The 24,318-nt window shown below is 43.9% G+C and overlaps 3 protein-coding genes and 1 long non-coding RNA gene across 5 annotated transcripts; 1 reads left to right on the plus strand and 3 right to left on the minus strand.

Moving 5' to 3' along the window:
* Positions 1–517: 517 nt before the first annotated feature.
* Positions 518–11,369, minus strand: pcif1 (PDX1 C-terminal inhibiting factor 1). 2 transcript variants are annotated; one of them, XM_034532101.1, is made up of 16 exons: positions 11,260–11,369; positions 8,930–9,088; positions 8,477–8,601; positions 8,246–8,362; positions 8,022–8,167; positions 7,729–7,883; positions 7,410–7,557; positions 7,233–7,316; positions 6,894–6,993; positions 5,752–5,911; positions 5,445–5,614; positions 5,047–5,133; positions 4,745–4,929; positions 4,192–4,285; positions 3,869–4,044; positions 518–3,764 (listed from the first exon to the last, which is right to left on the minus strand). In XM_034532101.1, exons 2-16 carry the CDS (start codon positions 9,054–9,056, stop codon positions 3,371–3,373), a joined length of 2,268 nt encoding a protein of 755 aa, XP_034387992.1. In that variant the 5' UTR covers positions 9,057–9,088; positions 11,260–11,369; the 3' UTR covers positions 518–3,370. The 2 variants fall into 2 exon arrangements, with proteins under 2 accessions (XP_034387992.1, XP_034387993.1); XM_034532102.1 differs by having other exon boundaries at positions 8,930–9,084; positions 11,260–11,365.
* A 2,190-nt stretch (positions 11,370–13,559) lies between these two features.
* zgc:77375 (uncharacterized protein LOC402927 homolog) lies at positions 13,560–19,393 on the minus strand. The gene is made up of 9 exons (XM_034532131.1): positions 19,293–19,393; positions 18,566–18,757; positions 17,294–17,406; positions 16,921–17,014; positions 16,801–16,834; positions 16,217–16,391; positions 15,889–16,065; positions 14,135–14,306; positions 13,560–13,910 (listed from the first exon to the last, which is right to left on the minus strand). The coding sequence occupies exons 1-9, from the start codon at positions 19,347–19,349 to the stop codon at positions 13,713–13,715; spliced, it is 1,212 nt and encodes a 403-aa protein (XP_034388022.1). The 5' UTR covers positions 19,350–19,393; the 3' UTR covers positions 13,560–13,712.
* On the plus strand, positions 18,686–20,714 carry LOC117730451. Its single transcript, XR_004609465.1, has 2 exons — positions 18,686–18,791; positions 19,586–20,714. It is a non-coding gene; the product is annotated as an uncharacterized LOC117730451 (long non-coding RNA).
* On the minus strand, positions 19,923–23,767 carry isy1 (ISY1 splicing factor homolog). The gene is made up of 11 exons (XM_034532144.1): positions 23,658–23,767; positions 23,209–23,231; positions 22,705–22,756; positions 22,434–22,499; positions 22,117–22,159; positions 21,714–21,826; positions 21,503–21,620; positions 21,276–21,398; positions 20,977–21,089; positions 20,770–20,862; positions 19,923–20,134 (listed from the first exon to the last, which is right to left on the minus strand). Exons 1-11 carry the CDS (start codon positions 23,658–23,660, stop codon positions 20,027–20,029), a joined length of 855 nt encoding a protein of 284 aa, XP_034388035.1. The 5' UTR covers positions 23,661–23,767; the 3' UTR covers positions 19,923–20,026.
* Positions 23,768–24,318: the final 551 nt, after the last annotated feature.

The raw sequence follows: 24,318 nt of genomic DNA on the forward strand, positions 1-24,318 counted from the left end.
TATGCAAACTATGAGACACATAACCAATAAATACAAAATCTAATAACTACGAGAAGTTTTGATTATTTGCTATATATTTATTAATTATGGAGGAAAGAGATTCAGATCAGAGCTATTTTCTCCAGTTTTTTATTCAATAATTGTCTTTATTCTGCATTTATTACAGATCTCAAATATGAGAAAATATAGTCACCGTAAAAATGTAACAGAAGGAAGTTATGAAAAAAAACAATGAAATGTTTTTGAAAATTACCTTTTTTTTTCTTGTATTCTTTCACTTAGAGATAACCTCCATAATAAAGAGGTTATTTAAACATCAGATAATGAAACCATGTTGAAATATGTGCATATATACAGTATATATATATATATATATATATTGTTCAATGAGTCTTAATTATTCCACCAAACCTGGTTCCTCATAAAGTGCATTCGTCCCCTGACCTTCGACCTTCTCGTGATTGGATACTTCCTATGTGTAATGTCACATGACCAGAGCGTGAGACAGACGCGTTACTGGGTTGGATATGTCTTTACTGGGAGAGTGAAGCTGCATTTGGTTTTGCAGGCAGGATAAAAGGGACAAGACTGTATTTACATTCTCCGGCCGTGCCGTCACACCGACGGTCATATTTTCATATTCAAACCAGACTTGAGCGGTTTCACCGAATCTACAGGAAACACACGACTCACCGGTTTCAATCAAGACTATAAAGAAACATCGTATTCAGCAAAGACAAAACAACATGTGGGCGGCAACTTGTAATTACGACTTCTGTTTTATACGTTTATAATCACGAGGCGCTATCTTTTAATTGAAGTCTAAACGATCTCGAAATAACTATAAGAACTTCGTAAATCATAATTACACAAAAAGACATTGTGCAACTTCACCGGTTCTTTGTCATCAGTTCTTTTGCGATTAACTTATCTCGCCGTGATCACGAGATCTGTACGTCGTAAAACAGAAAACGGTTTTTCGTAATTATAATTTAAAACATTTTATCTATGGATGCCACAAATACAAGAAATGTCATGAAATCTTTTCTCAAAATGAAGTTCCATCAATTATGTGATAAATATTAATTTTGCGTAGCGACAAGACCTTTATCTAATAAATACAAGATATTTACGTTGTATTTATTAGACACGGAGTTCAAGTAAAACAAAGACAAAATGTTTTGGGATAAAAAAATCTTCTCGATATTAAAATTTATCGCGAGTGTCATTTTCTCACAATTACAATAATTCTATTTCGTAATTATTTTTATACAAATCATAAAAATGTAATTTTTCTCGAAATTATGAAAACGCAGAAGCCATAAAGACGAGAAAACTAATCAAATTAAATTGCAACTAAGGGAGAAAATTAAATTCAATCTTAATTACAATTAAAAAAAGGGTTTCTGGCTTTCCAGGAATATTTAAAGGGACAGTCCAACATTAGCCTAGCTTAGCACAAAGACTGGAAACGTGTGGAAACTGCTCGCATGGCGCCATAAAACAGTAAAACACGACCTACCAAAACATCGGCCTGTTCCTTTAAAAAGGCTCAAACTAGAACGGCCCCGAAATAACTCATTGAGAATTACGTTTAGGTTTCATGCACAACAAAACCCCCAAATAACCTAAAAAAAAAGAAAAGAACAGCTGAGAATTATAAAAATAATGTGGAGGAGTAGTCTGCTGGTTAGACTTCAGCATTACTGATGCATACACACGTCTACTTTTACATACAAGATATAGACTTTCTTAATAACACTTTGGTTTTAGTTCAAAACAAACTAACGTGAGCCGAAGAATACAGAAAACTCAATTTCTTTCTTTTTTTTGTTTTTTGTTCTCCAATCAATTTTAAAAACAGCAGATGAGGAAAAAAATAACATTAACAGACTTCATATCAGTTTAACTGTACAGTATCTACACGGGCCAGGGGGCAGAAACTGGTGTCGCACGGAGACAGGCGCCCGATTGGACGACTCGTCGACCAATCAGAGAACAGACTGGATGTGCAATAAGAACTGGACGCAGCCAAAGACCCTCATCAGAAAAGGGATGCCGGTAAGATCTTTTTTTGTACTCATTAAGGATTTTTAAAACTGTCCTCAAACAGAGAACAAATTATAATAATGATGTCATTATGTAAATTATGTGGGCGGAGCTGGTACTTGTGGGCGGATACAGATGGAGAGACCTTATTGTGCATATTTAGAGTGGGCCAACATTTTTGGGTCTCACAGGACTAACAAAACAAACAAAGGTCCGTCTTCGGGTTCCAGTTCTCGTTCTACATCCACGGTTACGAAGTGTGAGGAGTCGCCGGTTCCTTTAATGTTCTTCAGTATTAAACGCTTTGTGTTTCGTAAACGCGTTCAATCCTAAATGAAACCAGATGGCAAGTTTAAGAGTATTAAACCGAAACATATATTTTGACCAAAAAAAAAATAAAAAGTCATACAAAATAAAAGTCTTATTACAAGGAAAATAGAAGAAAAATAGAAAAAAGGAGACATTTCCAGAAAAGGTCTGAATACATTTTCTAAAAAGTTGACATGACGAGAAAAATATTTTGAGAAAAGTATATGAGGAGAAAAATGCTGCTTTATGTGGTAAACAGGGTTCTGTCAATGAAAACATAACGTAACCCTGAATTAAACTTCTCACACTTCACAACTTTACATAAAAATGGAGGATCATCTCCACCTGGTGACCCAACACACCTGGTCTCTGGTCTTCCTGGTTAACAACGACGCCACAGGAAGTCTGAATCGTCTCCTCTCTGGGAGGAGACATCGACCATCGCCGACCAGTTCTGACTCCGCCTCCTTCGCCCTGCAAACCCCCCCCCCCCCAGTGCTGCGCGACAAATTTCCCACAATGCACCGCAGACCGGAGAGGGTTAAACCTCTAAAAAGAACGCGCACCGACTGGTCAGACCGTGTGAAGGAGGCGGGGCCTGAAGTTTTTTTCCAACTCAATAAGGGAAAGACAAGTCCAATAGAAACGATAGCTGCCTTGTCGACCAATCACCGAGCCCTGTCGGTGTGGGGGACCAATCAGATGTCACGGGTGACATCACAGGTGAGTGGAAAGAGTTTTTTTTATTGCTGGAGCTTAACTACATCTTCTAACTGGCAGCCACAACTTGAGGTGACTCAGCTGCAGGCGAATGAAAAGCTCCAGAAGCTGTGACGTCAGAGCTTTGACCAATCAGAAGAGCTGATGTAAGGGGGGGGAGGGGTTATCGTTGGTCCAGAACGGCATTGTGGGTATGTGGGCAGATGCTACAGGTGCTGGTGAGGGACAATCTGAAGGGACGAGACAACGATCAAAAACAGATAAACTTTACACAATACAAGCCCCGCCCCATTTACACGGTGGCCATCTTTTCTTGAGGACTGGTGCTGCTACTGCTGCTACTGCTACTCGTGCTACCAGCACTACTACTGTTGTTGTTGTTGTTGTTGTTGCTGCTGTCGTTGGTGGTTGTAGTGGTGTTGCTGTTGTTGTTATCGTCATGGCCACCAGGTGACATCACCTCGCTCTGCGTCCTATCAGCGGCCTTGGGGGTGGAGTCTTTGTCTCCGGGGGTAATAGGGGCGGGGCCAGGTGAGGACAGGGTGGCGGGGCGAGAGGGGGAGGGGCGGTACGCCGCCATCAGCTCGGCCAGACGCTCCGGAGTCGGCGCCCACTTCGCAAAACCGGCGTCGTTCTGAAGGAAGAGCACCGCAGTACCGTGCACCGCCCGGTAGTACATCTCGTCTCTGGAGACACACACACACACACACACACACACACAGGGTTCATATGCAGGGTCGAACTACTGCCTACAGAATACTACCGACACTCGACATCGCGGTAAAAGCACCTCTTGCAGATGTGCTGACTCCCAGAGCGATACTCGTGTTCGAAGGCCGGGATGTTCAGCTGGTGGCGGAGGAACCGACTCCCCTCCATGCGGGTCAGAGCCGGGGTCACGGGGTCGCGCCACTCGGGGACGAAGACGATGAAGGACAGCGGCTCGGAGGACTTCTCCAAAAGCGCCTGGCAGACGAGAGACGGACTGCAATGTGTTGACCTGCCTCTATAAAACCAGTACAGCCCGGTTCCAGGTTCAAGGCCCAGTACCAAACCAGTACAATGCAAGCTGGTACCAGCACCGACTGGTGTGGTTCAAACTAAGGGACTGACCTCAAAGTGCGTCACCATGATGTCCATCAGCTCTTCACAGAACGGAGGGTTGGCTTCAAACGAGCCGCTGACTGGACAGAAAGACAGGAACGGTCTGAAAACACACACACACACACACACACACACACACACACACACACACACACACACACACACACACACACACACACACACACACACACACACACACACACACACACACACACACACACACACACACACACACACACACACACACACACACACACACACACACACACACACACACACACCTTTAATCTTTTCAGACAGGTATGAACATCCGTCTCACCCTCTAGGGTAAAGACAGACTATATGAATATCTGTCTCACCCTCTGAGCTAAAGACAGACAGGTATGAACATCTGTCTCACCCTCTGAGCTAAAGACAGACTATATGAACATCTGTCTCACCCTCTGAGCTAAAGACAGACAGGTATGAACATCTGTCTCACCCTCTGAGCTAAAGACAGACTATATGAACATCTGTCTCACCCTCTGAGCTAAAGACAGACAGGTATGAACATCTGTCTCACCCTCTGGAGCCGAAGAAGCCGTCGGTGTCGGGGAAGGCGGAGCCAAACTGTTTGAAGTAGCAGTTGAGCGGCGACGCGAAACACTCGAAGGAAACGCCGAACTGTCGGATCAACGCCTCGAACACCGACACGGGCAGCGCCCCCTGCAGGCCGGTGCCCTCGTTAGCGCCGCTGCCAAACATCACCTGGACACACACACACACACACACACACACCTCGTTAACTCACCACTTGTCAGAGTCGTTACCAAACACTACCGTCACCAGGGGAACCCCTGATTGGTTACCAGAGGGTCAGCTGACCTGGTATCTCTTGAGGAGGCACCAGACTCTGGACAGGAACTTCTCAAAGCGAGGGTCGTCTATACAGCTGTACCTGTACAGCAACTCCTGGAGGCAGACAGACAGTATCACAGACAGTCAGACAGACAGGTAATATCACAGACAGAGAATATGACAGACAGACAGTCAGTCAGACAGACAGACGCTTCCCTCCATCAGCACCAACACAAACATCAACAGTCTTACAAAACAACCACATCAAACAAGCGTATTTTCTTTTGAGTATTTTAATAGAAAGAAAATAAAATATAAAATGTACACTTTTATTTATAGGGCCATTTCTTTAAATTCCTCCTGGTCTGTCAATCAAACTTCCTGTTTCCCATTAAAAGCCCCGACGGTCTCCCATCAGCTCTTACCAGTTTGCTGAAGTGACCTCTGTTGACCTTGACCATCTCCCCTCTGAAGCGTAGACAGGACACGTCGTTCTCAAAGTGCAGCTCGACTCGAGGGAGGGGCGGCGAGGGCAGCGCCAGACGCACCGGGTAACAGTAGACCAGCCGGGACTGCTGGGGGGACGCACTGGCCTCTGAACACACACACACACACACACACGCGCAAAGCATTAAAATAACAGCATGAACGTGGCAAAAGTTATGCGTTTTCACGTAGTAGTTTGGCTTTAGACTCAGGGGTGTGTGTGTGTGTGTGTGTGTGTGTGTGTACCCGTGGGGGGGTCCTGGAGTAGACTCAGGTGTGTCTGTCTCATCCGGCGGCTGTACTCTGCAGACAGCTGGTAGATCTTGGAGCAGATTCCCTCCACAGAGTCTTTGGCCACGGCGGTGAGGTGAGGACCACACTGTTGTCTCAGGTGCTCCAGACGGTCCTACACACACACACACACACACACACACACACCATTACATACTGGCACAGTGAACTTCTCTGCGACTTGTGAATTAACATTCATAAATTCGGTTTGTGGTGGCAACCGGGTAGTCCAGACATTTTTTTTTTAAATTGGCCAAAACCTTATGTTCTATTTGTCTCTAAATGACCATAATGTACTAAATGAACATCACGCTGTATTGAAGAAGACTTGAAACTAGAGATTGAGACCAAAAACTAATGTTTACAATGTTTACTGAGGGAATACATCAAGAGAAGTAGAGTCATTTATATAGACTTCTATACAACCAGAGGAGTCGCCCCCTGGTGGTCAGGAGAGAGAATGCAGCTTTAACACATGAAGCATAGACTTCTATACAACCAGAGGAGTCGCCCCCTGGTGGTCAGTAGAGAGAATGCAGCTTTAACACATGAAGCATAGACTTCTATACAACCAGAGGAGTCGCCCCCTGGTGGTCAGGAGAGATAATGCAGCTTTAACACATGAAGTGTAGACTTCTATACAACCAGAGGAGTCGCCCCCTGGTGGTCAGGAGAGAGAATGCAGCTTTAACACATGAAGCGTAGACTTCTATACAACCAGAGGAGTCGCCCCCTGGTGGTCAGGAGAGAGAATGCAGCTTTAACACATGAAGCATAGACTTCTATACAACCAGAGGAGTCGCCCCCTGGTGGTCAGGAGAGAGAATGCAGCTTTAACACATGAAGCATATACTTCTATACAACCAGAGGAGTCGCCCCCTGGTGGTCAGGAGAGATAATGCAGCTTTAACACATGAAGCGTAGACTTCTATACAACCAGAGGAGTCGCCCCCTGGTGGTCAGGAGAGAGAATGCAGCTTTAACACATGAAGCATAGACTTCTATACAACCAGAGGAGCCTGATTTAGCATTGGAACCAGGTAAATTCCACCTTGTGCTCGTCATGATTTACAGTATAAATCAGGGTCAAAGGTCACCATGTAGTCCTCTTTGCTGGCGGAGTGATCTCGGCGCAGCCAGCTCATGGTGTCTTCAGCGTTCCACTTCACCACCTTCCGGCTCTCTGGGCTCGCATTCCTGCACAGGTCAAAGGTCAATATAGCAGCGAACAACTATTAGCTGTGTAATGTCGCCATTTATATATTAAAACATTTAAAAATAATATTATATATATTAACACTACACCCACAAAAATAGCTCACCTAGTCTACCAACAGAAAAGGGGTCTATAGAGCTCCCTTAAAAAGGTCAAAGGTTAGCGCTCCCTGGTGAGGTAATCAGCAGGATAAGGCTCCGATTGGTCGGTTGTAACCTACCTGGAGTCAATCATCTTCTTGGCAGCTTCAGCGTATTTAAACAGCAGCTTACGGGCCTCCTCTTTGTACTTGATACGCGACAACCTGAGAATGCCAATAATACACCATCAATACTAAACTAATCAAAACCTCTTTTTTTGTTTTTAAACATCTGGAAGTGACACTCGGACGGGGTACCTGATGGGAATGTCGTTCATGATCTCTCTGAACATGGACGGGGAGATGACGGGCTCGCAGTCGCTCGGCAGCAAGGGGTCGTGACCTTTGTCGATCACCTTCCTCTCCAGCAGCCAGCGGTTGAACGACTCCCGGGGCGGATCAATACCTGACAAGACAGACGGACTTTCAGAAGGCGACAAAAGAGCAGCTTTTGGGGGAAGAGAGTTCATATTTTTAATGTAATGTTAAATTCTTTGTATGTATTTGGGACGGTCTTCTGAATTTGTTTGCCTTCCATCGCCATGAAGGCCAATCAGAAGAGGACTCGTGCGGGTACCTTCTCTCTGGTGACACAGCTCGTGGTAGTGTTGCCGGAGTTTGGTGACCAGCTGAGCTCTCTGCAGCTCGATCTCAGGGTGGGGGGGCAGGTGGTTGGCGGGGGGGTGCTCTCGGATCACCGCGTTGGTCTGGGCGTCCAGATCCCAGTAGATACTGAAAACAACAACAAACAACTTCAACAACGTACATGTTTAATATAATGATTGCCACGATATAGTGTATTAAATAATAATAAAAAAAATAATAGATGCTAAAGGTGCTAACAGGGAGGGGCGTGGCCTCAGCACTCACACAGCTGGCCTGTATACCGCGGGGGCGGGGGCAGGGGCGGGACTTGGCGTCGTGGGTGTCGCCGGTTGGGTCGGTTTGTCCTCAGGGGCGGAGTTCCAGGGTTTGGCCCCAGGGGTGCTGGGAGAGATGGGGGTGGTGGGCTCCACCTGGAAGAATCACAAGTCAATTAGAGGACTCGGTTTCCCACAATCCACTGCACACCGGCAACTTGTGACTTTTAATACCTTGACTCTTTTGATGCTGTTAGGCCCCGCCCCCTGCTCCTCAGAGATCCTCCTCTTCCTCTGACCGTTACTGTCGCCGCTGTCTGACGAAGCCGCATTCAGACCTAAAGGATCAGACTGCAGACAGACAGACTCAGTTCCAAACGGCATACTACAAACTTCCTGTTGTTGTTGTTGTTATTGTGGTCATTTCACCTGACACATTAAAAAGGAAATGGGATCATTACTCACGATGACATCATGCTGACCCAGCACTGGCACCTCCCACAGGCTCTGATTGGTGAATCTGTTGAAATAATACGGTCGGTTCTCCCTCCGAGACCAGCACTTAGACCATCCAGCCTGGACCAGTTCATCTGTCAGACAGACAGGTCGGAAAGAGAGACAGTTGTACCTGTGAGCTCAGACAGACAGGTCAGAGACAGACAGGTGTACCTGGGAGCTCAGAAAGACAGGTAGAGAGACAGACAGGTGTACCTGGGAGCTCAGACAGACAGGTCAGAGACAGACAGGTGTACCTGGGAGCTCAGAAAGACAGGTAGAGAGACAGACAGGTGTACCTGGGAGCTCAGAAAGACAGGTAGAGAGACAGACAGGTGTACCTGGGAGCTCAGACAGACAGGTCAGAGACAGACAGGTGTACCTGGGAGCTCAGACAGACAGGTCAGAGACAGACAGGTGTACCTGGGAGCTCAGGTGGTTTGGAGGTGGTGGACGGAGAAAGGGGCGGTTCTTGAGATGAGGCGGAGCCAGAGGGAGACGGCATGATGGCCACCTCCCCTTTCACCGATACCTGGCTGTCATTGGACATCTCAGCTGCTCGTCAGAATGACATCGACCTGCCTGGACAGGAAGACATACTTTATTAACTTTCAAAATAAAACGCTCACAATGTCTTGGATTTATAATAATGACTCTTCTTCTCTCTTAATTTATTCCCTCAGTAAACATTGTAAACATTAGTTTTTGGTCTCAATCTCTAGTTTCAAGTCTTCTTCAATACAGCGTGATGTTCATTTAGTAAATTATGGTCATTTAGAGTCAAACAGACCATAATGCAGGGGATGCTTTAGGGCGGGGCTTACTGTGATTGACAGGTTGCTGCCGCTAACAGTCATATTGGGCGCCACTACGTCACTCATCCTCATTCCAAATATAGAAACTTCCATTCATTAGTTGCAACAACAAAAAAATACATGAAGATGGCGATGGCCGTAATCCAAGATGGTGACCGCGTAATGGCCGAACTCAAGGCTTCATGACATCAGTCCGTATATATGGTTTAACTCTCCTCGGCTGCTTTTGCTTATCAATGACTGTTGGAGGTCACGGCCGGCGGGGAACCAACGCCCTCCAACGCCAACAAAAGAAGCCAAATATAACTTTTAGAGATCCTCGATCAGATTTTATTGATGCCGATACTAATTGATGATCCATATTGGCAGATACAGGTCCCTTTGGTTGATTATAGCAGCGGGTCTACAAGGATCCATCCATCCCAAAAATAATTTCACGGCTCTGAAGTCAGCTTAAACCATCAAAAACACTAAATCTTTTATTTTTGTTACAGTAATTTATAGGGTTTTCTTTCATCAAAACACACAATTCAACTAATAAGGAAACCAAATATGGCATTTTCATTTATTAAAACAAATCCAAACATTAGTTTTATTGATGTATTATAAGCTACTTTGAACTAAAAACAGCTAATAATTAATCTCTAATAACAAACAAACTGGATTTATTCAAGTTTCTCACCAACGCTGCATTTTACGAGATTACATTTAAAAAGGCATCATGATGTTATAATTTACCCAGAATGCATTGTAATGTAATGTAGGGTTGTAAAAGTATACACGTAATACAGCGTGGTATGTATATGGTCGGTTATCATACCGTTGACTTATGGTATTGAAAAAGAAAAGTGAAACTAGTGTGTGTGTGACTAATAATAATAATAATAACAACTTTAAAAAAGGTACACATTGGAGAAACTGGGGCATGTTTGTTTTTTGCATCTTAAAAATGTAAATGTGACCCCCTTTAAAAACAATTACAAGTTTATTGTTGTAACATGATAAACTGAAGTGTCTGTTCTTGGTGTAATGACAAACCGGAAATTCCGATCAAATAATAGACACGGTCCTCCAGTATCGATTGATCCGATTTCTCTGCTTTATAGTAAACAGATTATCTTTTTATAAATAATAATAATAATAAATAAATAAATAAATAAACGGTCGAACATGACTAGATTTAATAAACAAAATTAATTGAAAATACGGCCAAGAGATAAATCGATTTGTCAGGAAATTAAAATCAGATTAAATCAAAAACAGTGGCGGCGAAGCGGAACAATATCAGTTTAAATCTGATCATTTAATTAAAAGATCAATAAATATTTACGGCCTCGTCTGTGTACATGCAGGAAAAATGAAAGCGCCGCGAGAATTAATTAATTAAATAAATAAATAAATCCCGATGTTTTCCTTCTCGTACGCAGGAACCAGCGCTTGTGGTAACGCGCATGCGCCCGGTGGGATTTCAAAACAAACACGGAGGAGGAGGAGGGGGGAGGAGATGAGGGGGGGGATGGCGGCGGGGGGAGGACGACACAAAGCTGCCTCTCCGGAGCCCGGGCTGAAGACACGAACACGGCGGCTCGGGCTTCGGTCCGCGGCGGGTCCGAACCGGGCCAAAAAGTCACTTAAACAAAAACAAAAACACAGAGACGTCTCTTTTTTTTTTTTTTCGAGTCCCGCCATTAACGGCCATTTTGGCGCAATCCCGCCCGGGTCTCCGCTCGAAGCGACAGCTGCCGTTAAAGGCGCCACTTTTACACAAGATGGCGGACACGCCCCTGCCACAGCGCTGCGCGTCCCTGCGCATCGTTTATGTCCTTTGCTACGAGCCGAGACGCCGCGCGCGCCCGCAGCGCGGCTCATCTGGACGGGGGGGCATTCCGCCGCGCGTCGGTCCCGTCGGCGCGGCTCCGCACGGCCGCCTGCCCTTACCTTGACTGGTTAAATTGCGGAGAGTCGTGGGTTCTGTCCGTTTGTTTCGGGTCCTCCGCTCCGCTCCCTCCCCGCCTGCTCAGACATCTTTACAGGGACCTGGTTTGAGCCACTGCGCATGCGCAGCTGGTGTCCCGCTTCCTGTTACGAGACGTCCCGTCTCTGCCGCCATGTTGAGCAGGTCAAACAGAAGGATTATAAATAAATGTTTATTCGTTGGGACATAGTTAACGGTCCCATGCTGGGAGAGTTTAATTTACTTGTCTTTTTTTAAATTATTTAATACAAAGCGCTCAGAAATACACGCAGTTCAGTTTAATTCAGTGCTGCTTTATTACCATGAACTACACAATATTATGAATATTAACACAACATAAACATCACATTACAATTGATACGTAATGACGATATATTCACAGTATTACAATTACATTTAAACATCATTATTCACTGTCTTTCACGTTGTGGCATGTTATTATATTACATTACATTACGAGATAAGCCTCGTCTCCTATAGGAGTTTTTTATTTTATTTTTAGAGTCCAATAAACTAAGTTGGATTTGTCAAAAATAAGTGTTCCTTTCATTCACATATTCTGATTTATTTTGGTTGCCATGATTTTAAGTGTCTTCCCATTTTTTATTCCAAGTTTGTTAGGGTCTCCCTCTCTAACAGAGATTTTCTGCCAATTTATAATCTATTTTTAGAACCAGATAACATTCTGATCCACTTTAGCTTTTTGTTTCTTCCAACGTTATATAAATAGTTTTCTTTACATCGTGTAATAATTTAGTTATGCTCCGTGTTGCCGCGAGACACGTATACTTTAAGAAAGTTTTTATAACGTAAAATCAAATCTTATAAATAGGTTTCAATAACCTTATACATCTTTTAATCTCAACCTTTAAAAGGAGCCGTGTGGAGGATTAGTGACATTTAGTGTTGAGGTTGCAGATTACATCAAAGTCAACTTTCAACCTTTCAACCAGGTAAAATATTTAAAAAACACACAAAAGGCCCGAGAGCCACTGCTTGGTTTGTCCTTTCTGGGCTCCTGTAGAAACAAACCGCTCCGTATGTTGATACGAGTTATTCTAAGCCAACGATTCGTAGTTTCATGTGATTTTACACAAATAAGAGCATATAGTTAAGAATATTATAATCCATTACAGACAATAAATCCTCCTCAACCCTACACACTGTTCCTTTAAGTCCATTTGAACTTTTAACCTTCAGCCACAATTAGACATTTGACACTTGATGAATTGAAATGTTTTTGCGTCTCTAATAAAGAACAAAAACATAATTGTCTTAATGAAACTAAATAGACATAAAGCACAGGACTCTAACACTTCCCTGTAAGAAACAGAAAATGTCATATTTGTAATGCATCATGTTTTATGTGGTTTTACTCTCTCGCCTCCTCGTCTTTATTTATTCTTTCCTATTTGTTTTCCAATCATTTAAATCAACGCGGGCGCTTGTTTCCTTGTTTCCGTGTGTGTGTGTGTGTGTTTGAAACAAGTCCGAAATTCAAACTGCAGACACATTTAATTATTTACTATATTCAAGTATAATGTATTTTTACAGCTTTTCAGACGTTTTTTAATACTTTAAAATATAGAATCAACATAATATTTCAAATAAATTAAATGTTCAGAGCACCAACAAAGATAAGTAAGTTTTTAGTTTTTAGTTTATTAAACACTGAAAGGTCACAGATAAGTTTGAAGACATCCTTAGACCATCAGTTTTTGTTTTAAACTGATTATTGAGACTAATGTTGCTTCATAATCCGGTAATAAACGTTTAATACGCGTTTTATAATACACTGTTATCAATAGCTATTAGGACATTTCTATTTGTTAGAAGTCCTCCGTATTATATGTTATTACAGCTGTAATTTACTATAACATAATTTATTATCTGATTATACAGCAGAAAACACTTAGATCTCCTTAAATTACAGTCTTACAAACCAGTTATTACGTCACAGATGCATTGTTGATACAGCTATTAACCATACAACCAGAGGAGTCGCCCCCTGGTGGTCAGGAGAGAGAATGCAGCTTTAACACATGAAGCATAGACTTCTATACAACCAGAGGAGTCGCCCCCTTGTGGTCAGTAGAGAGAATGCAGCTTTAACACATGAAGCATAGACTTCTATACAACCAGAGGAGTCTAGTCGCCCCCTGGTGGTCAGGAAAGAGAATGCAGCTTTAACACATGAAGCATAGACTTCTATACAACCACAGGAGTCGCCCCCTGGAGGTCAGGAGAGAGAATGAGGGTTCAACACATGAAGCATAGGCTTCTATACGACCAGAGGAGTCTAGTCGCCCCCTGGTGGCCAGGAGAGATAATGCAAGTTTTAAGACCTTTCCGCATTGGCTTCACTCAGCCGAACTGGAGGTTGCCACATGGTATGGGCCCATCAAGAGGACAGAGGTCAAGTGTCAGAGGTCACAGAGCTCTCCTGCTGCAGCAGCAGGTCAACTGCGGCCTCCACGTCCTCCACCACGTGATTTGGCTCCACCAGGTCGAGCTCCAGCACCAGGTCTCTGTGACCATGCAACACGGCTTCTGTGATGGCGTCGCTGCGGTCGCTAGGCAACGGGGAACGAGGGTTATAGACACCTGTGCACACCTGTGGACAGATAGAGCAGCTCTGTTTCAGTGACCGACGTCATTACAACAAGTCCTTATCAGAGGGTCAGCATGACCTCCGCAAACCTCTTGTTTCTGGCCCGTCAGACTTGGATTTGCTGTCGCTGCTATGATTTCACTGTGATATCACAATGTGTACCCAGGTCCAAAATACTGACGTTGTGATTTGAAAGTTATTATTACCAGTAAATAAATAAGACCTACCAGTATGGAGCGACACTGAGTAGCAGCAGACACCAGCTCCGGCACCGCCATCGTCACTTGACTCCCCGTTCCCTGGGCCACTAGCTTGATCGTGGTTGTCGCAGCAGCGTGCTGCTGACCCAGGTAGCGGTTGTAGAGATTAGCACCGTAGATATCAGTCATCAGGTTGTCGCTAGGCAAGAAGAAGAGCCAACAGCGTAGATGTCATTATGAAGGGTTTAGTTACCGATGGTGTAGATGGTGTTATGGATGGTTTGTTACTAACAGCGTAGATGGTGTTATGGATGGTTTAGTTACCAACAACGTAGAAGGTGTAGATGGTGTTATGGATGGTTTAGTTACCAACAACGTAGAAGGTGTAGATGGTGTTATGGATGGTTTAGTTACCAACAACGTATAAGGTGTAGATGGTGTTATGGACGGTTTGTTACCCAATGGCGTAGATGGTGTTATGGACGGTTTGTTACCCAATGGAGTAGATGGTGTTATGGACGGTTTGTTACCCAATGGCGTAGATGGTGTTATGGACGGTTTGTTACCCAATGGAGTAGATGGTGTTATGGACGGTTTGTTACCCAATGGAGTAGATGGTGTTATGGACGGTTTGTTACCCAATGGAGTAGATGGTGTTATGGACGGTTTGTTACCCAATGGCGTAGATGGTGTTATGGACGGTTTGTTACCCGATGGCGTAGATGGTGTTATGGACGGTTTGTTACCCGATGGCGTAGATGGTGTTATGGATGGTTTAGTTACTAACAGCGTAGATGGTGTTATGGGTGGTTTAGTTACCAACAGCGCAGATGGTGTTATGGGTGGTTTAGTTACCAACAGCGTAGATGGTGTTATGGGTGGTTTAGTTACCAACAGCATAGATGGTGTTATGGATGGTTTAGTTACTAACAGCGTAGATGGTGTTATGGGTGGTTTAGTTACCAACAGCGCAGATGGTGTTATGGATGGTTTAGTTACCAACAACGTAGAAGGTGTAGATGGTGTTATGGATGGTTTAGTTAACAGCGTAAATGGTGTTATGGACGGTTTGTTACCCGATGGCATAGATGGTGTTATGGATGGTTTAGTTACTAACAGCGTAGATGGTGTTATGGGTGGTTTAGTTACCAACAGCGCAGATGGTGTTATGGGTGGTTTAGTTACCAACAGCGTAGATGGTGGTATGGGTGGTTTAGTTACCAACAGCGTAGATGGTGTTATGGATGGTTTAGTTACCAACAACGTAGAAGGTGTAGATGGTGTTATGGATGGTTTAGTTAACAGCGTAAATGGTGTTATGGACGGTTTGTTACCCGATGGCGTAGATGGTGTTATGGATGGTTTAGTTACTAACAGCGTAGATGGTGTTATGGATGGTTTAGTTACCAACAACGTAGAAGGTGTAGATGGTGTTATGGATGGTTTAGTTAACAGCGTAAATGGTGTTATGGACGGTTTGTTACCCGATGGCGTAGATGGTGTTATGGATGGTTTAGTTACTAACAGCTTAGATGGTGTTATGGGTGGTTTAGTTACCAACAGCGCAGATGGTGTTATGGGTGGTTTAGTTACCAACAGCGCAGATGGTGTTATGGGTGGTTTAGTTACCAACAGCGCAGATGGTGGTATGGGTGGTTTAGTTACCAACAGCGCAGATGGTGTTATGGGTGGTTTAGTTACCAACAGCGCAGATGGTGTTATGGGTGGTTTAGTTACCAACAGCGCAGATGGTGCAGATAGTGTTATGGACGGTTTGTTACCCGATGGCGTAGATGGTGGTGAGCTTGTGGTTGTGGTTCTGCAGTCTCAGCAGCTGCTCGGCGTACTGGTATGTCAGCAGACTAGGTTTTCCCAGCAGCCCCTGGTACTGAAGCTCTCGACCCGTCATCTTCCTGTAGACAGACTCCAGACACAGCAGGAACATCCCGTGACCAAACCTACGGCAACAAAGCAGGGTCAAAACTGATCGACGCGATCACCTGAAGGACATCAGAGAAAACATCCTCCTTCCATCACAATTGAGACAGCCCTAGCCTGGAGATATGGACGCTAACAGGTTAAACTAACTTCCTGTAGCGTGTTGGTTACCGTGGTGATGGGGCCTCAGCCATCCACATCAGGTCTATGTTGCAGGCGAGAACCGGCAACTGGGCCGGCACCTGAGGATCGTACACGCAACCTGGACTCCCATTGGTCAGGAGCACGTCAATTAGCAGCTGCAGGTTGGTCTCCCATCGGATTGGCTCTCCGAACAGGATGATCGCTACGGCAACACAGGAAGTCAGTGAAGATTAGTCAACAAAATAAGAGCCAGCAAACATTAATCAATATATAGATAGGGCTGAGTGTCTTAGGTTTATAGAGTACAACTTTAACAGATCTTTATTTCATTTGGACTTTTAGCCCCATTTACAGGTTATTTCTATATATATGTTATCGCTTTTGTTTCTTTTATATGTAATCAAAATATCTGCATATCTTCATTTGTATTTGGAAAAATCACTCAGTGTCCAAAAAAACTGACGAAGACTTTACTTCGACAAAAGGTAAATTGTGACAGCACTCTTGGAATCAGGTAACACAACATTGAGAATATTAATCAAATAAATAAATATTAAGTAACTGTAAACTAAAGAATGTTGAAATAAAATCATAAACAGTGTGTTGTGTACCTTCTATCTTCGGGAGAGTCTGCAGAGGAGACAACTAAAAACAGAGAAAATACGGTTGGATTACTGAGTTGCTGCCAGAGACCTAAAGTTACCGTCACCTGTCACCAGCACGGTACTCACAGGTAGTTTGGGTCTCCTGTTGTGGTCCACCATGTCCAGCAGGGGGTGATGTTCTCTGAGCTGCTCGACGCTCACGACCTTCTGAAAACCCAAACTGACGATACGGTCAAGACTTCAAGCACGAGAATCAATTAGACTTTTTTATACCCGGTGTGGTTCAGAGTGTAAAACTTTAGTTGCAGTAAGTTGACATCTCTCTATATATCTATAAGTCTCCTTATTCCTATTTCACATGTGTCTTTAATGGACATCTGAATGTGACTGAACACAGAAAGTCTCCTGGTTGATTTCAATTATTGCTCAAAACTACAATACCCATGAGCCTCAGCTGCCACCTAGAAGAAGCCAGCCAGAGGTCAGATGTGAAGGATACGTGTTGGCGATGTCCGTCACCGGTCCCTGTCCTGACACCAGGACGCATTTATCATGGAAACTCTTCAGCATTTGCAAAGGACTGTGGGAAAGAACCACCTGCTCCGGGGCGATCTAGGTAAAAAGAGAGAGGTGGCAAACCAAAAGTTTTGTTTTCCATTGACTTTGTCACTTGCGCCCCGTCGCCGTCACCTACGCCCTATCGTCTTCAAATACGCCCTATCGACTTCACCTACGCCGTATTGTCGTCACCTATGCCCCCTTGCCGTCACCTATGCCCCCTTGCTTTCACCTACGCCCTATCGTCGTCACCTATGCCCCCTTGCTTTCACCTATGCCCTATCGTTGTCACCTACACCATTTCGTCGTCACCTACGCCCTATCGTTGTCACCTACGCCCTAGCGTCGTCACCTACGCCTCACGCCCTATCGCCGTCACCTACGCCTCACGCCCTATCGCCGTCACCTACGCCCTATCGCCCCATCACCCTATCTTCTTAACCTACACCCTATCGTCGTCACCTACGCCTCACGCCCCATCGTCGTCACCTACATCCTGTCGTCGTCAGGTACATCCTGTCGTCGTCAGGTACATCCTGTCGTTGTCGCCTACATCCTGTCGTCGTCAGGTACATCCTGTCGTTGTCGCCTACATCCTGTCGTCGTCACCTACATCCTGTCGTCCTCAGGTACATCCTGTCGTCGTCGCCTACATCCTGTCGTTGTCACCTACGTCCTGTCGTTCTCGCCTACATCCTGTCGTTCTCGCCTACATCCTGTCGTTCTCGCCTACATCCTGTCGTTGTCAGGTACATGGTACATCCTGTCGTTGTCGCCTACATCCTGTCGTTGTCGCCTACATCCTGTCGTTCTCGCCTACATCCTGTCGTTGTCGCCTACATCCTGTCGTTGTCGCCTACATCCTGTCGTTGTCGCCTACATCCTGTCGTTCTCGCCTACATCCTGTCGTTCTCGCCTACATCCTGTCGTTGTCGCCTACATCCTGTCGTTGTCACCTACATCCTGTCGTTGTCAGGTACATGGTACATCCTGTCGTCGTTGCCTACATCCGGTCATTGACAGGTACATCTTATCATCAGGAAATCACATGATTAAATCAGTCTAAATTACAGATAAACCAAGATTATAATCTGAAAGGAAACAAGGAGATATGAGCACAAAGCACCCGTCTGTCTTTCTCGCTCTATCTCCACTTGTATGTTTCCAATTGTGTTTTCAATCTTTTTTGTCTCTTTCCACCTGTCTTTCCTACCTGGACCTCCAGCAGGTGAGATAGCTGCTGGGCCTTGTGATGCCTCTGACAGCTTCCAGCGTTGGTGACGAACACAACAGGAAACAGGAAATCGTTGTTTCGGTCCAGAAGCTTCCGGAAAGCTCGTCGAGCTGCGGGAATCAACGAGCCGCCGCGAAGCAGAACGCCGTCCACGTCGAAGAGGATGCCCGCCTGATGGAGACAGACGAGGCAGAGAGACAGACAGGTGAGAGAGAGAACATACTTACTGTCATCCAGGTAAAGAAAGCAGCACTTAATAAATAATCATATATATTATATACACACACACACACACATACGTATATATATATATACATATATACACACACAGACATAAACTATATATATATATACACACAAATGCATAATTAAAAAACTAATTCCAGCCTAATAGTTTCATAGTTATTGATTAATGTATCTGTAATGACTGCTGCAGATGTTTTTTTTATAAACTTTCTGTCCAATCCATTACTAATTATTATAATAAAATAAAGTTTTAAAGTTCTTTAAAACTTTGTTTTGAACCACAAACGAGTGTAAAGGTGACGATGAGCAGCTGAAAGGTCACTCAGGAGGACACGTGACCAAGTCTGAACCCTAAAACCTAATGGGGACGATGATCAGGTCCCCACATGGTAGACCAGTCCCCTTAAAGTCAATGATCCCCACAACACACACACACACACACACACACACACACACAGACCTGTCTGCTGGTCGACATGGATCGGACCGTCTGCCGCAGGAAACCTTGACACCACATGACGCCTGTCTGTGGAGTCTGCTGAGTCTGTTGCTCATTTATACTGACTGGGCTGTGACAGGGGGGACCTCAGGGGGAGGGGCCTCACACAAACACTCACTCACTCACTGACACACACACACACACACACACACACACACTTGCTCTCCTTGATTGAATGCGGCTGGCGGCAGTTTTCTCCTCACATGACATCACATGCAGCGTTCAGCCATTAATCAGCCAATCACATGCTGCAGAATGCTGCCACCAATCAACCAATCAACCAATCAGCATGCCAGACTGAAACCACGTGAGGAGACAGTCAGACAACGAGGAAGCGGAACTGAAGAGGCCTGAAAGAGAGAGACGGATAGACAGTGACACGGAGAGAGACAGTTCTGAGGCCTCCGTCACCAACAGAACAATAACATGTGTTTTCACTGTTATCTGGTGATGTCATCATGTGTCCCCAGATGTTCTGTGTTAAAAAGTGTTAATAACGTGTCCTTGGACAAACATTCAAACCGAACACCAGAAGACTCTCTGTTCTCTTAAAATCGGTGGAATCAACAAAACACGACGAGAACAACAAACTGAGCTGAAGAATGTTTTAATAAGAAACAGGTAGAGTAAAAAAAAAAAAAAGAAGCCTATATTTACACCAACAGACAGACTGGTTTACAGAACAGACAGACTGGTTACAGTCCCAGCAGAGTTTTGGCCGCCTGACTCTGAGCCTGAAGAGTCTCACTGGCGTAACGCTGCAACAACTCCATCTTCTTCCTCCTGACGAGAGCCTCCTCCACCTGAGGGACGGACAGAGCTGTGAGGACATTTCTGCTCTGTGAGGACATTGTGAGGACACTTCTGCTCTGTGAGGACATTGTGAGGACACTTCTGCTCTGTGAGGACACTTCTGCATTGCGAGGACATTTCTGCTCTGTGAGGACACTTCTGCTCTGTGAGGACATTGTGAGGACACTTCTGCTCTGTGAGGACATTTCTGCTCTGTGAGGACATTGTGAGGACACTTCTGCTCTGTGAGGACATTGTGAGGACATTTCTGCTCTGTGAGGACATTGTGAGGACACTTCTGCTCTGTGAGGACATTGTGAGGACATTTCTGCTCTGTGAGGACATTTCTGCACTGCGAGGACATTTCTGCTCTGTGTGGACAATAATCCCAACATCTTCTCTTCAGTGTGTTACTCATAATATCTTCCCTCCAGGTAGTGACCAGACTCCTTGCTTAGATTTGTATCAGAACTGTATTCACAGGAATAAAGGAAGGCTCCAAGGAATTGTGTAGGTTCGGTTAAAAGACATCAATCTCAAAGTTCGGATTATGGGGGTCAGGTCCTGGATATGCATTATGTGAACAATGGTCCTCACATGTACAAAAAGACCAATGCGTGTGTGTGTGTGTGTGTGTATCTCTCACCTCTTTCTGTGAGGGAACAGGTACGTGTGCAATGAAGGTGACTCCCCCCTCTTCTCCCTCCTGCTCCTCCCGGTTCTCCTCATCATCCTCTGGCTGCACACACACACACACACACAATTATCCGGATGCAGCATAGTTTTAGTAGTTTAGTGATTATAATAATTCTACTTTTCTTCAAAACTACGGGGATTTAAAGGGACAGTTCACCTCTTCTTTGTGGACCGCGTAGATACTCTCCTCCTCCTCTTCCTCCGGTTGCTTTTCCCCTGACAGACGAGACTCTTTCTCTGTTCTCCACTTCTGCACCGCCTCCAACAAAGCTAAACGCACATAATCTCACTTTAGATATAATAAAACAGTTTACATGAAATCATTTGACTGAATAAATTATAAAATAATCTGACGGTAAACACAAATAAATAATCTGAATGCATAAATTAGAAAATAATCTGACGGGATATAATACATTAATCTGAATGTATGAATAAATAAATAAATAATCAAACCTTGTTTCTCGTACTTGGCCTCCAGAGGAAGCAGCACTCCGTCGTCTTCGTCTCTGTAGCCGTAATACTCTGCGTCCACTTCCTTCATCAGGTCACCCCTCGTCTTCCTCAGCGCCGGGGAAGCTGTGAGGACCAATCAGAGAGGACCAATCAGAGAGGACCAATCAGACAACGGCGCAGCAACGGTTTGATATAAAACAGGGGCGGCAAAGACCGAGTTTACGTACGCTCCTTTTCAAACAGCTCCCTGACTCCCGGCAGGTCTCTGGCTGCTCCAAAGTATTTATACCCTCGGTTCCCTGGAACCTCCTTCCCTTCGTGATCCAACATCCTCGGACCGACTCGCTGAAATACAACAAACACGTCATATCGGTGAATGCGCCTCACAAAACAGGTCATCGAGAGAACACACACACACACACACGTGTGTTTGTTTACCGCGTAGTCCGGTCCTCCCAGTTCTTTGATCCGGACCTCCCAGTGACCTTTCTCCCTCAGCAGCTTGTTGATCTCATCGTTCAGATCCCGAATCTTGAACTCGCCAAGACCAGCTGCAGACAGACAGGTCAGAAGGATGAAGACAGACAGGTCAGAAGGATAAAGAAAGACAGGTCAGAAGGATGAAGAAAGACAGGTCAGAAGGATGAAGACAGACAGGTCAGAAGGATGAAGAAAGACAGGTCAGAAGGATGAAGAAAGACAGGTCAGAAGGATGAAGACAGACAGGTCAGAAGGATGAAGAAAGACAGGTCAGAAGGATGAAGAAAGACAGGTCAGAAGGATGAAGACAGACAGGTCAGAGTGTTTATAATCTGATATATACACACAGAAATATGCTCACCATTCTGGATCTGAGCCACCTTCTTTGAGATCTCGCTGATGATCTGAAACACACACACACACACACACATACTTAGTCAACTACGACTCCCAGGGTGCATTTCATTGACAAACAGACAATCACAGTACATCATGCTCTCGTCTGTGCATCTCTCACATTGTTTATCTGTCAGTTTTGGATGAATCCAACTGGCTTTGTCTCTATGGTAACAGCAGCTGAGGCCCATGGGAAAACAACCTAAACGTGTGTGTGATTGGCTAACAGAGCGACGACAGGTGATACTACAGGAAGTGAAATAGTTGAGTTTGTTTGTTTACCTGTCGTCTCCATTTCTCGGCTTTCGGAAGTTCACTGCACTCCGACGCCAGAAAAGGTCTCCTCTCCTGCAGACAGGTGAACATCATCAGACAGGTGAACATCATCAGACAGGTGAACATCATCAGACAGGTGAACATCATCAGACAGGTGAATGGAGCAGTGAAGCTGCAGTGAAGCCGCTGTGAGGCTGAACTGGTGTTCAACACGCCCTGTGATGTACTGAACAAACTGTAACAACAATAATGAATGTAGAACACAGGAGAACCCGACCTTGACTTTCCCCTCCGCCAGCTGAGCCTGTCTGAACCGAGCCAGAGCCGTCCTGAGAGACACGGAGGAACAGTTAAAGACGGCAGAACGTCACGATCCTCTTTGAGCTTTTAGTTTGCCTCCTCTTACATTATCGATCAACATCGGAGCTGACTGCAACTTTTCTGATGATCAATGACATCATTTTTAAAACATTTATTGGTCGCAGCTCCTTTTAATGGATTGTTTTTGGATTGTTGGTCGAACAAAATAATACGTTTTTCTGATGTTAAATAATACAAAGGATTCATCTATATATTAATGAAAGCAGCTGTTAGATTTAATTAATACATATCCAAAAGTAATTATATGCGTGTGTGTTTAAATATTATATCTCGTACAGAGTACATTCAAATCTATATATTAATGAAAGCAGCCGTTAGATTAAATTAATACATATCCAAAAGTAATTTATATGTGTGCGTTTAAATATTCTACATTGTACAGAGTACATTAAATACTTACATGGCCTTCTCAGCGTTACGTGCCTGTGGAAAAGGACACATGTTATAATAACACATGAAACACACAATATCATTAAATCAGTATTAAATAAATATTATGAATTCAATATAATTAACACTTTGTATGTGATTTATTTATAACAGGTCTGAAATACATTAAGACTGAACACACAATGTAGCCTCGTAGAGACAAAAACTGTATTGTTGAATAAAAGTAAATTGCTGAAAAGGATTGATTAACAAATTGACAATCCAAACCGGAAGTGACTGACTTTAAGACCCCTGGACTCAACTCAAAAAGCTGTAACTTATAAAAGCTCTGCGATGTTTACTATGAGTATTATTATTGTGTGTTAATACATTAATGTAGAGTTTATGAAACGAGGCTCACGACTTGTCGGCTGAATATTCACTAACTATCTGTTTTAAATGTTAAATAATGCCGCTCACCATTTCTGCTGCTGCTTTTTATGCGTTTGTGAAGATGTTCGTGAACTGAGGGGGAACTCAAAAAGATACACACGAGCCGAACAACAAGCCGGAAGCACTTCTGCGGCTTCTTCTTCCGTTTCCGGTTTCATGGCGTGTCAACGCACCGTCAGCGCCACCTGCTGGAGAAGCCTTAAATCACCCGCCTTCCAGCACGATGACGTACACTAAAATACAAATAAATCAAAACTAATATCGAAACTGAAAGAATATAAAATAATATAAATATATATAATTAAATTAAAATAAATATTAGTAAAAACAAACAAACATATGAATACAAAACAAAATGAAAAAAAAAAACATATCAAAGAAACAAATAAAATTAATTCAATTAAAATAATATTAAATACAGATATTAATAAAACTATATTATTTTGAATACAAAAATAAAGAGTGCATTCAAATATTCACGTTCAAAATGTATTTCAATTTCAATTTGCTTTTTATAGACGCTATGTCCATTGTACATTGTGGATTTTTATACACACACACATATGTAGATAAAAACTTTCTTCCATCTTCTGGATAATTTTATTTGACGTGTCAAGTCGACAGTTTTTGGAAGTTCCATGCGGATTATAGTTTTATTCATAATAAATCTAATAAATCTATATTTTTA

The sequence above is a fragment of the Cyclopterus lumpus genome, chromosome 5 (genome assembly GCF_009769545.1).
Source record: "Cyclopterus lumpus isolate fCycLum1 chromosome 5, fCycLum1.pri, whole genome shotgun sequence".
In the NCBI taxonomy this organism is placed as follows: Eukaryota; Metazoa; Chordata; class Actinopteri; order Perciformes; family Cyclopteridae; genus Cyclopterus; species Cyclopterus lumpus.

Coding starts and splice junctions, on each gene's coding strand:
- pcif1 (XM_034532101.1), bottom strand. CDS start 9,056: ATGTCCAATGACAGCCAGGTATCGGTGAAAGGGGAGGTGGCCATCATG. Junction 5,912..6,893: donor CCAGCAAAGAGGACTACATG/GTGACCTTTGAC, acceptor GTGTGTGTGTAG/GACCGTCTGGAGCACCTGAG. Junction 3,765..3,868: donor AGTCAGCACATCTGCAAGAG/GTGCTTTTACCG, acceptor GTGTGTCTCCAG/AGACGAGATGTACTACCGGG.
- zgc:77375 (XM_034532131.1), bottom strand. CDS start 19,349: ATGTGGTGTCAAGGTTTCCTGCGGCAGACGGTCCGATCCATGTCGACC. Junction 14,307..15,888: donor ACCACCATCTACGCCATCGG/GTAACAAACCGT, acceptor CTTCTTGCCTAG/CGACAACCTGATGACTGATA. Junction 13,911..14,134: donor CTCAGTGTCGCTCCATACTG/GTAGGTCTTATT, acceptor ATCTGTCCACAG/GTGTGCACAGGTGTCTATAA.
- isy1 (XM_034532144.1), bottom strand. Junction 21,399..21,502: donor GGAGCTGTTTGAAAAGGAGC/GTACGTAAACTC, acceptor TGGTCCTCACAG/CTTCCCCGGCGCTGAGGAAG. Junction 21,090..21,275: donor GGCCAAGTACGAGAAACAAG/GTTTGATTATTT, acceptor ATGTGCGTTTAG/CTTTGTTGGAGGCGGTGCAG.